The following is a 16,686-nucleotide window of genomic DNA, read 5'->3' on the forward strand; positions in this document are numbered from 1 at the left end:
ACTCTGTGTGCCTAACAAAATTTCAATTACATTGCGTAGAATACGAATAATCAGTTCAGCCTCTTCCGGTAACTTTTTCTGTGGATCAGAACGCGGGGAGATGGCATGAAATCATCGACACGACACCTACCTGATGTCGCAGGATTATCAGCGCGAGATTTAATGTAATACAAAAAAGGAAAGTTGACATTTAATTTTTGGCACAATACATTATTCAAACTTTTTTCTCCAAACAAATGTCAATAGACCGACGATGGAATGTGTGTTTAAGAATGTTCACGAGGAGTGAGAAAGCAAGCTAGGAGATAACATTACAATACGCCGCCAGCCTTGGCAAGGCAACCCACCGCGAAGCCTTCTTGCTCGTTTTATCTCTCAGTCATCCAAACACGTGACACCCCACGCGGCGGATTAGTAAAGGTGCGCTGCTGTCCTGGTAGTTTCTAAGTGATGCGAACTTCTTCTGGTGCTTTTTCCGACCGCCGTGCGCAGATGTATTACAGATATGGGCTTCTGCGACATTGGTCGTTTACTGCAACGTATTGCATTTATCGTCTCCTTTGCAAGTGGGAAAACGGCAGCTGCACGTTGCTGTCGCAACCGCCCTAAGTTCACGAGGGCGTGGGCTGAGCGTGGCTAGCACCGCGATGTGGCAGACAATAAATCATACCCCGACATGACCACGTGATGGACCGGCTTTTGTTTGTTTCAAATTTTATCCTGTGACGCTTCCACCTTTACTTTCTTTTTCCTTTCTCCGTGTATATTCATCCGTCGTAGGATAACAATATGTCTCTAAGTATATCCAGCGTGGATCTTCATTGTCCATTTACTGTTTATTCCGCTTTCTTTCCATCGCAGCGCGCTTCGGGCTCCTGCTCGACGCAGTGCTCGGCGTCGAGTCCGTCGTCAATATTGTCAGTGACGTCATGGTGATCCTGCTTCTCTGGAGAGCGGTAAGTCTGCCATGGTATTCTTGCAAATGTGCGAGAACTGCCCCAGGAAAAAACAAAAACAAAAACAACAACAACAAGACAACAACAACATAATGTTGGCACTATATGGATATTGTGTGCAGGAACAAGCTGTCGACTAATGGCGTAACGCTTACCTCATCTCAAATAATGTCGATGGACTTAGTGAATGCAAACAGTCGTCCATAAAACACGGACTACTCTAACACAACCATTTCAGTATGATCAGCATGTGTAGCTTTAGTTAGCCATAAAAGATTTGCAATCCGGCGTTTTACGAGCGAAAACGACGGTTTGATCATGGGGCATGCCGCAGTGGGGAACTCCGGATTAATGTTGACCACCAGAACGTATTTAGCGTACGAGTGGGCTGGCACTCTTCGTTAGTTCGGCGTTCACAATCACGCATGGTTAGCGTCTGTCTGTGTGAACCACCCTGGCGTATACAGAGCGCTTTGCAAATGAGCGCGCTGTGTTTGTTTGCCAAATACCGAGCGACAACAGTTTGTCGTGTGACAGCGGCTTTGTCACCGTCACACCGGACAACAAGTTGCGGAACTGTGTCCACCAACAACGTGCTGTCGGAAGTCTCATCAAGCCGAAGCAACCAAAATTGTAGACACCTGGTGTAAACGTGTATCCTAGGAACTTCCGATATCAGTGCGAAAGAATGCCAGTGACAACGCAGTTTGAAGATTGCACGCGCTAACGTGCTGTTTTACTAATCGCGACTCACCGATCATTTTCCGTACTTATTGTTATTACGTTTCCATAAATGCAGGAGAAGGCGGGCGAGGAAACCGTGAGTAAATGATGTCTTTTATTATTATTATTATTATTATTATTATTATTATTATTATTATTATTATTATTATTATTATTATTATTATTATTATTATTATTATTATTATTATTATTATTATAGAAGCTATCTAGTGGCGCGTTTTTGTGCTCTAATATTTTTTCCGAGATCGAGAAGTCGATATTCTGACGTACTAAACATGCATGACTCAAGAGAACGTACATTTGTATTATGTGGCAGGATAGTGAAGCAGCTGAATGACTGACATTTCGTATAGACCCTCCATGTGAGAAAATAATAGCATGCTGGAGCCGTATTATAGGAAGAATTCTTTTTTATTTGGATTTTATGCTTTCCTTATCATTTGTCGCAGCAAATGGCTGATACAGGCGATAGCGGAGACCTAGCATCACGCCAGCCGACGCCGAAGCACGACAGGAGTGGAAGATTAAATAAAAAAGAAACGAATATTCTTACATTTCATTTTATTTTGTTACATTTATATTTACCTTCAATGATTTACAACATGAGGGAAGGAAGCAGGCACGAGCGAAAAGAGAAAAGCAGTCGCAAGTAAAATGGACAGATACAAAGAAGTACAACAATAATCAAGCAGTTGAACTGTAGTAGTACAAGAATGAATGCCAGTTGAAGATGTCAGGTAGTGTAGCACAAAAGCCGGAGGGGTCACCTAGTAGTACAATATTTTGGGAGAGGCGGTTCCGATCAATACAAGATTTCGGCAAAAAACATTCAGAATATGCTACGGTTAACCGAGGGGCCGGATTTTTATTAGTCATATCATAAAAAGCCAACAAACACTGACATCAAAGACAACATAGGGAAATTACTTGTGCTTAATAAATGAAATAAAGAAACGATGAAATAATGGAAATTGAGGTGGATGAAAAAACAACTTGCCGCAGGTGGGAACCGAACCCACAACCTACGCATTTCGCGCGCGATGCTCTACCAATTGAGCTACTGCGGCGACGTTTTCCCATCCACTTTCTTGGGTATTGAACCCACATTATGCCACATTATGCCGCATTGCGCATACATAGAGCAGACGACAACCTTTCCATCCAGAAGAATGCATAGACAACAAGTTCTTGAAGTGCAATGAAATTAAATTCGTGGCGAAAAATTGCCTTCATGATATCGTACTTAGCGGGTCGAAAGTGGAGACTACGGCGACCGTGGACAGGATGTCGCCCTCTGAGCTGTAACTCAGTAAATCTATATCGAGACCGTGTATGGTGCAGTGGGATTTGTGCCCCTTGATGTCAATGTTCGGCGATCTAGAGCGTTTAACGCGGCTTTGGCCTACAACGGACCTGAAGCTTCGGTGTTTGGTTGTTGCAAGATATACGTACCTCTTTGAAGCCTGGTGGGTGCAAAATATATAACACTTTGAAGATTTGTCGTTTACTCTTCCCACCTGTCCCTCAATGCGTCCTGATTATAAGCCTCATGGAGCCACTTCTAGGCATCAGTAACTCTCTAGCTCTGCTGCGACGTTTCGGTATAGAGTGAACTGTTAGTCGGAGCACATTTTGATTCCTCGGAAAAGGTCAAGCACCTCTCCAAGATGCTGATGCCAAATATGCTGGATAAAAGAATTATCCTCAAGACCAGTACGAGCACGAAACTGCTAAAAACGTGTCTCTCTCTTCAAATAAGCATTAAGAACGAGAGTTCCAGGAGAAGCTTTTCTGTTTCTTGTCGTGGTTGTGAAGCGATGCTGTTGAAGATAGAGGCAACTATTTGTTCCTGGTCGTTAAATTGTACCGACCACAAGAAACATCTTAATTTATGACCATATAATTTCATTCTGTACTGAATGGTGAATTTTCTTATGGTGCGTTTCACGACTATTTTTTTTCAAACGTAAGAAAGTTTGCTTTTGGAACAAGATTATGCGCTTGACAGAGCTAATTCAGGCTGGCGACCCAACGAAGCTTGTAAAAAAACATACTTCAAGGTTGGACCTGGTGAACGCAGGGAAAGATGCCGCGCGTTCTCGGCGCCTTCGTGGCGTGGAACACCGCCGCAATGCTGCTCTGCTGCGGAGCCAACTTGATCGGACTGCGATGCCCGCCCAAGTGGGTGAGTGGATGATCGGCCACCTCGCTGTTGTCGAAGCGCGTATTTCAAAGCACGCCTATTGAACCTGGCTCGGCTACTATCGGCACGGTGTGGGGTCCTTCGGGTAAAGCCTGATGGAACCTGATTTCTGCACCTCGCAAAAGATTTATGAAAGTCAGGTTAAACCCCTTATTTCTTTTTTCATCATTATTTACACACACACACACACACACACACGCACGCACGCACGCACGCACACACACACCAAGCTTGTCACCATGCCTCCCGGTGACGCGCCCACCTCTGCAATGGCTTCGGCTTCTCCCACTGCTCCAATCGTCACGGTCGCCCCACATCGCGACCCAGGTGTGTTCTCTGGCTTGGAGGGCCAGTATGTTGACGACTGGATCAAACCCTATGAACACGCCAGTGCTAATAACAGGTGGGACCCAACGATTATGCTCGCCAATGTCATCTTTTATCTCGGCGGCACCCGACGCATATGGCACCAAAACGCATGACGACGAGATAACCAGTTGGGACAATTTCAAAGAGAAGCTACGGGAACTGTTCGGCGACCCCATTGGGCGCAAGGCTGCCGCGAGAAAGGCTCTTGCGTCTCGTGTTCAGTCATCTACGGAGCCGTACGTTACCTACATCCTCGACGTCCTAGCTCTATACCGTAAAGCTGACGATGCTATGTCCGAAGCCGATAAAGTGTCACATATTCTAAAAGGCATCGCCGACGACGCTTTCAATTTGCTTGTTTTCGGCAACGTTTCGACTATCGATGCCATCATCAAAGAATGCCGTCGCCTTGAACAAGCTAAGCGCCGCCGTATCACACACCACATCACGCGGCTACCCTACACTGCTGCTACGTCGACATGTGAGGGTCGACCACGTCAGACCACCACCTGTGACGACGTCACCCGTATTGTTCGCCGCGAACTCGAGGCCACCTGTTCGCCAGCTTTCTTCACGACGCCTCCCGATCCACCAGCAACCATCATTGGGATGATCCAGGCCGTCGTCCGACAGGAATTTGAGAACATGTGTCTGAACTCCGTGTGTTCCACGTCTCAACCCAGCGTTCCCCAGTTCTCTAGCGGCCCTCCTCGTTCTGGGCAGTCCTTTTCCGCCACATTTCGCCGCAACCCGTCCGATTGGCGTATCCCTGATGACCGGCCGATCTGCTTCCACTGCTGTCGCATCGGCCACGTCGCTCGTCACTGCCGCAACCCATGGCCACCACCTCCTCGGACATACACCGCCGCTTATTCCCGCACCTTTGGATCTTCCGTTCCCTATACCACCCACCATGAATCCATTGCCGCTGATGCTTCTGCTCCGAACCTTCGGTACAGCCGCTCGCCCTCACCTCGACGCCATCAGTCTCGTTCGCCCCAAACCCGTCGCTTCTCTTCGCCGCCTATCGCCTCCCGGATCCAGCCGGAAAACTTGGCCCTACAGCTTCTGGAGGTGAAGCTGTGTTGTCGACCCTGCCCTCAAATCCTCTGCTCACGTTACCCACGAATCGAAAGCTTCTTGACGTTGACGGCTATCCTGTCACGGCACTCATCGATACAGGTGCACATCTTTCAATTATGAGTGCTGCCTTCCGATGACGACTGAAATAGCTCCTCACCCCAGCGTCGGCACGCGTCGTCCGCGTTGCGGATGGCGGTTCTGTGTCTATCATCGGCATGTGTACGGCACGCGTCAGCATCGCCCGCCGCCACACTCCTGCCCGCTTCACCGTAATTGCTCATTGCCCCCACGACCTCATTTTGGGCCTCGATTTTCTTTCCGCACATTCTGCTCTTATTGACTGCTTTTGCAGTACCCTTCGCCTTGAGTTGCCGATGCTCGCAGAACCTTCTGATCCACTCCACTGCCGCTTACGTCCCACCGGCTTTCTTCGCCTGCAGCCAAAGTCAATAGCCTACATTGAACTGTTGTCTTTCTCACCAGTTCCTCATGGCGAGTACCTCGTCACTCCTCTGCCCGACATTCCAATAAGGTATGACGTTACAGTGCCTCACAGTATACTTAATATTACTGGGAGCCGCACTCGCATTCCTGTCTGTAACTTTGGATTGACAAAGCAAATTCGAAATGTCGGACGGTAGCGGTAGCCTTGCCACCGTTGATTTTCTCGGCGACCAATACATGGCAGCGTTATCGACTGATGGTTCTCGCGAGCTTAGCAGGCCCCTCGCGCCAGCCTCGGGTGCCGATCCCAATATAAAGAAAATGGTTGCGACGGACCTGTCCTCGGCGCAGGCTGAAGAGCTTTGCCAAGTATTATCATCCTACCAAGATATTTTCGACATCGACGATCGCCCTTTAGACCAGACGCTCGCGGTCAAGCATCGGATTCTTACTGGCGATGCTACGCCTATTCACCGACGACCGTATCGAGTTTCTGCGTCGGAACGCCGAGTAATTCAAAGTGAAGTCAACAAAATGCTCGATAAAAACATCATTGAGCCTTCTGCGAGTCCCTGGGCGTCACCTGTGGTGTTGGTTAAGAAGAAGGATGGCACGTGGCGCTTCTGTGTAGACTACCGTCATCTGAACAACATTACTAAGAAGGACGTCTACCCGCTCCCACTATTGATCTTCGTTCGTGATACTGGCACATTGCTGTTGATGATATGGACAGAGAAAAAACCGCGTTCATCACACCTGACGGCCTATACCAGTTTAAAGTAGTGCCGTTTGGATTATGCGACGCCCCTGCCACCTTCGAGCGTATGATGGACTCCTTGCTCCAAGGTTTCAAATGGTCCACATGCCTCTGCTACCTTCACGACGTCATCGTCTTCTCGCCACTGTTCGACACTCACCTTGAGCGTCTCAAAACTATACTTGATGCTTTGATGTATTTCAAAAGGCGAAGCTGCAACTTGTCCAAATGTCGCTTTGGCCACCGGCAAATTACTCTTCTGGGCCACCTCGTTGACGCTTCCGGAGTACAGCCTGATCCAGACAAAACTCGCGCTGTCAGAGAGTTTCCGGTTCCGAAGACAGCCGCAGGCGTTCGAAGTTTTGTAGGACTTTGCTCGTATTTTCGCCGTTTTGTTAGAGATTTTGCGGCAATTGCGAGGCCCCTCACTAATCTTTTGAAGAAAGGCGTACAATTCTCGTGGGGCACTGGAGAAGCTGCCGCCTTCTCTCGTCTCGTCACTCTTCTCTCCTGACCACCCATTCTCGCCCACTTCGACCCTGATGGCCCTACAGAATTGCGTACAGATGCCAGTGGTCATGGCGTAGGTGCCGTCTTAGCCCAGCGTCAGCGTGGCGAGGATCACGTTATTGTTTATGCAAGCCGCCTCCTAGCACCATCGGAGTGCAACTATTCCATTACGGAACGAGAATGCCTTGCTGTTGTCTGGGCGGTTGCCAAGTTCCTTCCTTACCTTTACGGTCGCCTTTTTTCCGTATATAGTCACTGACCATCATGCTCTCTGCTGGCTCTCTTCGCTAAAAGATCCTACAGGCCGGCTTGGTCGATGGGCTTTGAGGTTACAAGAATTTTCATATACCGTGGTGTACAAATCCGGTCGCCTGCACCAAGACGCTGACAGCTTGTCGCGTTACCCTGTTGACGACTTTGACTTCTTTGACTTCTCTAATACTGCCAGTGCTTCTTGCGTATTCTCTGTATCACAGCTGCTTCATTTCGCCGACGAGCAACGCCGTGACACCGTTTTGAGCGCTCTCCGGCCGATGCTACTCTACGTCTCTTCGTCTTCCGCGACGGTACTCTGTACCGTCGTAACCTTCATCCGGACGGCTCTGAGTTCCTACTTGTAATACCTAAACACCTCCGCTCCACCATTATAGAAGAGCTCCACGACGCACAAACGGCAGGACATCTCAGCGTATCTCGAACCTATGACCGTGTACATCGCCGTTTTTTCTGGCCGGGTCTTGCCCGTTCCGTACAACGTTACGTCGCCGCTTGTGAAGTTTGCCAACGACGCAAGAAGCCTTCCCAGCTCCCCGCTTGTTACCTGCAGCCCCTCGACATTCCTGCCGAGCCCTTTCATCGTGTCGGCTTAGACCTTCTCGGCCCATTTCCGGAATCTACATCAGGGAACAAGTGGGTTGCAGTCGCGGTGGACTACGCGACCCACTACGCCGTAACCCGTGCTCTTCCGACCAGTTGTGCAACTGATGTTGCGGACTTCCTCCTACATGAAATTATTTTGATGCATGGTGCTTCGCGTCAATTGCTAACAGACCGTGGCCGTACGTTTTTGGCCGAAGTCATTGACGACATCATGCGTGCCTGCTCAATGCGGCATAAATTTACCACCTCCTGCCGTCCCCAAACGAATGGCCTCACTGAGCGCTTGAACCGCACTCCCACAGACATGCCATCCAAATACGTTTCCGACGACCGCCGTGACTGGGACCTCGCTCTACCTTACATTACCTTTGCATACAACATTTTCCATCTCGAAACTGCTGGCTTTTCCCCGTTTTACCTGTTGTATGGCGGCGAGCCAACGCTACCACTGGACACTGTGCTTCCGTCCGCCACAGCTTCAACTAGCGATTATGCTCGTGATGCAATCGGCCATGCTGACCACCCTCGCCAACCTGCTCGCACTCGTCTACAAGTGTCTCAAGACAAGCAGAAGCAACGCTACGACCTCCGTCACCGTGATGTCCATTTTGTGCCCGGCAGCCTCGTGTTGCTTTGGTCACCTTCGCGTAAAGTTGGCCTGTGTGAAAAACTCCTTTCTTGTTACACAGGTTCATATCGCGTGCTCCGCAAAGTGACCGATGTAACCTATGAAATCCTTCTAGCCACGCCCACTATGTCCTCCGCTGTGACAACCAGTGACATTGCCCACGTCGCCCGACTCAAGCCCTACAACTCTCCACGCACGTTGGATATGTAACAGCACCGTGATGGTGCTTTTGCCGCCGGGGGTGTAATACTCCAACTTCGACTTGGGGTTTCAGCAGAGTGGAGTTTCATTTATTCGGTTCTGCAAATTGGCCAACAACTCTAACAAGAAAAAAATACAGAAAATGGAAATATATATTTTAGCATTGCAACACATTGCTTCGCTGGAACCGAACATAATAAGCATAGCACGATATGCGAGACAAATCAGTGCTGGAGGTGCACAGCAAGAAGGTTTAAGTATGGTTGTGAGACGACTTCATTAGTAAGTTTGCGCCATTCAGTTATTGCCCTAGCAGAAAAAGCTAATACTTGAACGCGTCATTCCGGGTGCAGAAAGAAGTTATTTGCAATACCTGTCTCTACATTATGCCATATGCCGGAGAGAAAGAAAGTATCCGCTATATGTGCACCTTATGATTGCCTTTAACCAACTGAAACAAAAATTTCAATCTGAAAATACAATTCTGCCCGAAATCGGCCCTTTCTTGAAAGACATTGAAACTTGCAGGTGTTGCAACACCAATGAACGCAGAGCACCTTTTTTTAAACGAGTCGTCAATATATATATCGAATTAATATTACGTGAATGGGGTGCCTCCCTCGTTTTTGCCTGAAGCTCAAGCGCAAGCTTGCACGTATAAACATATCATATATTCAGCGCCTGCCGGCGTTGAAGCAACGAAAGCCTGGTGCTTTTTTAATAGATGTGTTTACAAGAAAGGACAATGAAACATTGCATCAGATTTCCCGCACGTCGCAAACATGTAAGCGGCGGTAATGCTCTACGATACGAACAGAGTAGCGATGACGTTGCTGTGAATTGGGAAATGCAGCATTGACGAAGGGATGATGTGTTTGATTTTTTTCGCACTGAAGTACGTTCAAATAAGGGTGGCGGATTCGTCTAGATGATATTTAATTAATTTTGTGGTATGAGCGTATGTTGGGAAGCAGTGAAACCGAAACGGCAGCTGACAAAGGCGAAATGGCCGACTCGTCTATGGTGGGCACAGAAGTGACTCCAATGCATAGGATGATATACGTTAACAAGATCGTGTAAGATAAGGAAAAGCACCGGCCCTCGTGCGAAGCATGCCCGAGGGAAATACTTTTTTTACTTTCGGTTTCTTTGATTAAGAATATGAAGAGAACGCGATAGACAAGAGATTACAAAGCCGGTGCCCGTTTGTTATTTTTGTTATTGTGGTCTCTTGTGAATGTGTTACTACCGCCTGACCATGACTATTTCTAAAAATGAGTACGTCACATTGTGTTACAGTCGAATAACACATCCTGAAGCCGTGCTGAAACTCTGTGAGCACGTTGTTTTCAGCGAAGAATTCCTTCATACAGTTTGCCACAATGTGCTCCGAGAGTTAGCAGCATTGTGATGTCAGAAAAATGGGACGGTAATTTTGTATTATTTATCGATCCCCCTTTTTGAATATTGGAACAACTCGGGCCACTCTCCAGTCATCCGGCAGTGGTCCCGACAGCAGTGAAGCAGAAAAAGGTTTTTACAAGAAAGCTGGCTATATATTCAGGATATCGTCTTATAAAAATGTTCGGGATATTGTCAGGGCCACAGGAAGCTCGCTTCTTGGTTCACTTACGAAGTTTGCGCAAATGAACCAATCACTATTCGGGCCAATCGGGCTTAATCGTGATCAAAAAGTCCCGCGCAACGTCGGTCTGAATTAGGAAACATACACCTATAGACGTATACCTGGAGTACAGTGGCGTGGATCAACTCGATGCCATTGTGAGTTTCGTGCATTGTTAGCGAGAGCCACGTGGATCTAATCTCATGCTGTAAAGAGCTATTTACTTTTCGATTACCTGAACCAGTCTTACTTAACAGCAACTACGGAATTATTGGGTGTTATAGGCGGGGCAGGAAGATTAAGTCGAGGTCTAAACGTTCTTGGGCGATGCGTCAGAACACGAAGTCGTGTGGAGATGATTTCCGGATTTCTTCTTAATTCCACATCCTCTCGAATTCAACATAAGGCAAAACAATATGGGCAAAACCGGTTCAGTTTTACGAAAATGATATTTGTAGTGGCGAAGATTCAGTTGTGTGTTACTCCAACCTTAGTAGCACACCAAGCGAGCCTTCAAAATCTTCTGCAAAGAACACTTTGCAGTAAGCTCATGGCTCAGACACGGCCGGCAGGAAGACGCACATAAGTGACTCGACGTTGTCGCTTGTGCTCTGATTTCTTGCAGTACACGAACCAAGACGCAAGCAGCCTGACGCTCAGAGAAAACGTAAGTCGGCGAAATGACTGCGACCACCTCGCGTTACGTAGTATGGGTAAAATGGCCGCTGCACAAAAATTATAGCGGTAGCTGTAGGTCAAACTAATTAACGCCCATAGCGACACATAAATGCTATGAAAAACGCATTAGAGATGGATTGCGGAATAATTGTGACCATCTGTTTTTAGGTAGTTCAATCAAGTCTCTGTGAACGTTAAGAATGGAATAGCAGTGCCGAAAACATAGAAGACCTAGGACCCGCAGGTGCAGTGTGCATGCATGCCTGTTACTAACTGTTAACTATACATGCTAACTATACAAGATAGGCAACCAAAGCAACTGTAAGCGAGATAGCTACTGACCAGAAACTTGGTGAGTACTACTTCTAGAGTTAACGAGTCTGTTCGTCATGTTGTAAAATTTAAATTGAACTCTAGTGTTTCACGGGACAAAACCAAGACGTTGCGGAAGCACGTTGTTGCGGGGGGACTGCATCAAATTTTGACCACCTGGGGTTTCTTATCGCGCACTTAAATCTATGTGCACGCGCGCTTTTGCATGTAGCCCCCATCGATATGCTGCCGCCGCAGTCTCAATCGAACCCCCGACCTCGTGCTCAGAAGCGCAACAAGATAGACACCGGGCTATACCGCGTCCGGTGCAGTGTATTATCGACGGCACGCTGATCGTAGTGTAATCGAAGCATACTTCTTTATGCGCAGCTGACAATTGTCGCGTACTGGGCTCCCTTGATAATCTCCGCCGCATTCGTGAAGGTAGGTTATTAGCATTTGTCTAGTGGTACATTTGTCCACTTGTTTCGAGTCGGAATGGCTTTTGCTACGAAAGCCGTTAATAAAGGCTTTAAAGCAGTATTGTTAGAAAAACGGGCTGCAGCAGCTCTAAGACCTATACAAACGCTTTCTTATATACCACGTTTTAGGTATCTTTCTCACTCAAAATGCTTTTTTTTCTATTTTAGGGGTTCCTTGTTTATTTTCTGAAGATGCGGACAATAGTTGCATGGTGAATCGCAAAGCACATGTAGCTAATAACAGTTGATGGTTCATTTGCTTTATAATGATTACATTTAGGTTACGCCTTGAAATCGTGGAATTTAGCAACAGTAAGCCACGCCTTATTTAACAGAAATACCAAGACTATAGCGCCACCTGTATCTCATCAATATACAAAATGTGGTACGAAATACATTGTCGTTATGTTTTTTTACATTTTCTCAATGGCCTTCTTCTAGATGTGAAGAACATTGCTGCAACGCTAATGCTTATATATACTTGAGCACAATTTGGAAACAAAAAATTATGGACAGAATTGCGAGTTTCAGGATTTTATGCTAAGCAGAAATGACTGCAACAGTCCTCGGTAAAAATTTCGCAGTTGGAACAATTGAATGATATTGAAAGTTTATAAATGAATTATTTTCATTAGCTGCATAGGTATTCCGTTTTGTCGTGAAAGTAACGCATGCCTTGTCATGTATTGCTCCTGTGCAGGGCGAATTGCGCTATGTTTCACACATGATCTTCAAATGTATTCGCTCGAAACAAAAAAAAAAAAAATAAAGAAAGAGTCAAGCCGGAACGTATAGCCAGTACCGACAAACGCGAAATGGAACGATCACGTGACTGCCGTACATAAACACGCGCGAGGAGTGAATTATTCCGTGTCCGTGAGATTTCAGTTTGCCCAGGAACATTAATGTGGTAGTGAACAACTTTCTTCACTTTGAAAACACTAATATAAATCTCCAGGAGGGCGCCTGAGCGTCGTTTCAATTGAGCGCCGGCATCCAAGCTATGCGGAGGACGCAGTTCTGCCCTCCATACTATGTCAGTGGAACGCTTCCGGTAGATGGCGGTACCACGTGTGGCGCCATGAGAAAAAAAATGATATACTGGAGGAAGTACAGCGTGGTTTCAGACCAGGCTGAAGAACAGACAATAATATGTTTGTACTAGCTCAGAGCATCAAGATTTCAATAGCTCAGAATAAACTTTCATGCATAGCATTTCGAGATATTAAGGGAACCTACAACCAAGTAGACAGGGTATTGTTATGGGATATTCACAAGTACAAAGGCATAGATGATCACTTCGTGGAGCTGCTGAGGAAGAGATATAGAGACAACCGAATACAAATTGTATGAGAAGGCTGAAAATGTCATGAAGTGGTGAAAATCCACCAACGACTGAAGCTAGGATGTCCTGTCTCCACTGTATTTCACGCTTTATGTTAAAAGCACGAAGAGACGACTAAAAAAAAGTAACTTAGAGTTTCATTGATATTAGATGCGTAATGCGCAAATGGTGAAACAAAATGTCCCCGAACTGATATATGCGGACGACATAGCAGTACTAAAGGACAATGCCCTTATAGGCACTTGCGAATATGCGTGGCAACGACCGGCATAGACCGGTCAGCAGTCGAGATAACCAAGATACATTTAGATTAATGGCGGGAAAAAAAAAGCAGGGAAGAGATGGATACGACCAGATCTGTTTCAGGTATATAGGTAGCGGTACAATGTAGACAAATAAGTTTTGAGGAAGGGGAAAAGATAAAGGAAATGTATACAAAAATGCTAGAATGAAAATTATGTGCAGTATAGTTCATTAACTGAAGCAGGTTAGGTGACTGTCGCCGCCACGTTTCAGAGTGGATGCCAATAAATCGTCATCATCAGCAGCAGCGGCCAATGTTCTTTCGAGAGTTGTTTGTTTAAAAAAAACCATCCATATGATCAAGGTGCGTACTTATATGAGATGCGTAGTGAAAACCTTTTAAGCAGCTTTCTTACATCCTACTGCCAGAAGTAGAGTTTCGTGAATAACCGAAGGAACTTACAGACTTCAAAAGACAACGCATCTAAACTTCAGCAGAAGCATCAGTGAGAAATAAATAAAAAAGGAATAGTATTTAATTGTAAAGTCTAATAAGAGGTTAGAGTTAATTTTAGTTACCGTTACATCTTAAAGAGAAGGTAAGAAAGAAAAAAACAAAGAAGGACAATTTGCCTCTGGACGAGAGCCGAATCCGCAACTTCCTAACGACAGCTGCGGTACTTCACCTTCATTTTATTATGCCTTCAGAGTGTTAACCAGAGCCGCTCGTGGCCATTGTGGCAGATTTGGAATGTCCGTTAAACCGCAGGCGCCACTCCTAACATGAAGCAAGCAACAAGAGAAAAGGTCCTTGTGTGCTGCCTAAATTAAAACGTTGCCACCACTACAAATGATCATTCCGACAAACAGCGCATATTGAGCGACGTAACGTGGTATGCCAAAATGCGTACCGTGATCGCGCTGAAATACTTGTAATTATACAGCAGCGCTTCTTGACGTTACAGCTGTACTACACCTCCTTGCTGTACGGCTTCTACAAAACGTACCAGCTAACTCAGGGCAGGGCGTTCGACAAGAATGCTCCAGTCAACGTGTGGGCCGAGGGACGGCAGCGTGGTCGCTTGTGGACGTTCACCGGGTGGCTAACAGGTGATCGTACACCCGGTGAAAAAACTCCTGCAGGGGGTATACCCGGTGGACGAACTCCCGGTACTCGAACCCCAGGGGCTCGAACACCAGGTACCCGAACTCCAGGTGCCCGAACTCCAGGTGCCCGAACTCCAGGTGCCCGAAGTCCAGGCGGTCGAACTCCAGGCAGTCTAACTTCTGGAGGGCCTACTCCTGGTGGAGAAACCCTACCGTCGGTTGAGCAAGCGACCTCCACTGGCGGGCAGACTTCTGGCAGTCGTACACCGAGCGGGCTTACCCCTGGGGGACGAACTCCCGGCGGACGGACTCCAGGCGGCCGTACACCCGGAGGCCGAACTCCTGGAGGACGAACGGCCACTCGTACGTTGGAAACACTAACTCCAGGAGAGAGAACGTCAAGATTCTGGTCGCCACCGCTTCCAGGTTACGCCGAAGCGTCAGCGGGCACCGGCAGCACGACGCCGGCGTCGCAACGGCCCCGCGTCCGCGCAACGCGTCAATCCGAAGGCGACGAGGGCGGGGCTTCTGCCACCGTGGGCAGCACCACCACAACTCTGTCCCAGACGAAGAACAAACGGCAGAAACGCGGAACCGCGACCCCCACAGTGCCGGCCCGTCTGTCAACCGCGGAACGAAAGCCTCGTCAGAGCGACCGTGCCGCCGCAGAGCAGGCGGCGTACGAGAGTAACGCTGCTACTTCTGGGACGTCAAGCGCCAGGGCCGCCAAACGTACCGAAGGCGCCGCAGGCCTTGCTGCTGACGTCAGCACTAAGGGATCGAGGCTATAACATATGTACAAAAGCATACCGACATCTTGGATTCATCCCACGAAAATTGTCAGCTGCACCTGCGCATGTAAAACTAAACGCCCATATGACTCTAGTAAGACCCATCCTGGAGTACAGCGCCATAGTTTGGAACCCCCATCAGTCTTACCTGAAAAGGAAACTTGAAAGAATTCAAAGCCTAGCACTCCGTTTTATTTACTCCCGATACTCCCGCTACGATAGCGTGACACTTCTCCGTAAAAGGGCTAGCATCTCGACGTTAGAATGCCGACGACTAACTGCACGTATGAAATTTCTTTTCCTGTTATATCATGATTGCATCAACAGAACTAAAGACTTGTACCTAAAGCCACCTCACCACCGCTCCAAAAGAATCAATCACGACTTGTGCATACGGCCATTTGCTGCTAGATGTAATTTACTCATATTTTCTGTTTTTCCTCGATCCATAGAACTATGGAATAGCCTGCCCCGCCATATTGTGAATGATGTGTCAATTGATGTTTTTGTTGCGAACGTTGAATCTTTCTTTGAAAATGCTTTTGTAAATGTGCTGTAGTCACAGCCTTCTTGATTGTGAGTCATGAATTGTATGATTCTAAAGCTCTGCACACTTTTTGATTCTATTATTTATATAAGTTATGTATCTTTTCATTCGTGTTCCGGAACACCAAACCTGTTGTACCACCTATTGTACATTCCACTCCTGTCAGAGCCTGAGAAAGGCTCACAGTATTATGAAATAAATAAAATAAATAAAATAAAAAAAGTGCCACCCGACGACCGCGTGGGCACCGAAGTCAGCGTCGCAACGACCACGTCCCTTAGGTCCAGCGCCGATCCGAGGACGCGTAGAAGTTGAGGCGGAGCGTCGGGGCAGCCTGACGGTGTTGTCTGTGGTTCGTCTTCCGTAGGAGCTTCTAGGATGCCTTGACGGGACGACTCCACCGAAGGCGCCCGCACTGCCACCAGCGCGGTGATGATGCCCCGGTCCACGGATCGCCACGTGCTTAGTGAGCGCACTCCCCGGCAGCTCGAAGTCAACGCCACCGCAGCACAGGCAGAAGGAACGGCGTCCGCTAAGCGCAGACTTGTACCAGTGCATAAGACCGACGGTAAAGAATGCCTGAGGTCTGCTACCGGCATTCCAAAGACAGCGCGGTCTTCGGGCCGTATGTCGAGCCGTCTGCAACCGTAGTATTGGCGGCTCGACGACTCCGTTGATGACGCTAACACTGGTGACATCTTGAATTATGCGAGGTTACAATGTTTTAAGATAGATCATGTGTAGGGACGATGTCATCTATTGGGCACGTGCCATCTCCTGCCC

At 47.5% G+C, this 16,686-nt stretch overlaps 1 protein-coding gene across 3 annotated transcripts in view; it reads left to right on the plus strand.

The window, feature by feature from the left end:
- Positions 1-16,124, plus strand: part of LOC135904633 (mucin-22-like) — a 40,989-nt gene extending 24,865 nt beyond the window's left edge. Inside the window, exons 3-8 of one of the 3 annotated variants that reach the window (XM_065435494.1) lie at positions 862-956; positions 1,756-1,776; positions 3,781-3,885; positions 11,024-11,065; positions 11,779-11,832; positions 14,424-16,124. In XM_065435494.1, the coding sequence (XP_065291566.1) occupies positions 862-956; positions 1,756-1,776; positions 3,781-3,885; positions 11,024-11,065; positions 11,779-11,832; positions 14,424-15,356 (1,250 nt within the window). In that variant the 3' untranslated portion in view covers positions 15,357-16,124. The remainder of the gene's footprint in view (positions 1-861; positions 957-1,755; positions 1,777-3,780; positions 3,886-11,023; positions 11,066-11,778; positions 11,833-14,423) is intronic. The other 2 variants (XM_070534042.1, XM_065435493.1) reach the window with 2 other exon arrangements.
- Positions 16,125-16,686: the final 562 nt, after the last annotated feature.

This window comes from Dermacentor albipictus, chromosome 2 (genome assembly GCF_038994185.2).
Source record: "Dermacentor albipictus isolate Rhodes 1998 colony chromosome 2, USDA_Dalb.pri_finalv2, whole genome shotgun sequence".
NCBI classification, from domain to species: domain Eukaryota; kingdom Metazoa; phylum Arthropoda; class Arachnida; order Ixodida; family Ixodidae; genus Dermacentor; species Dermacentor albipictus.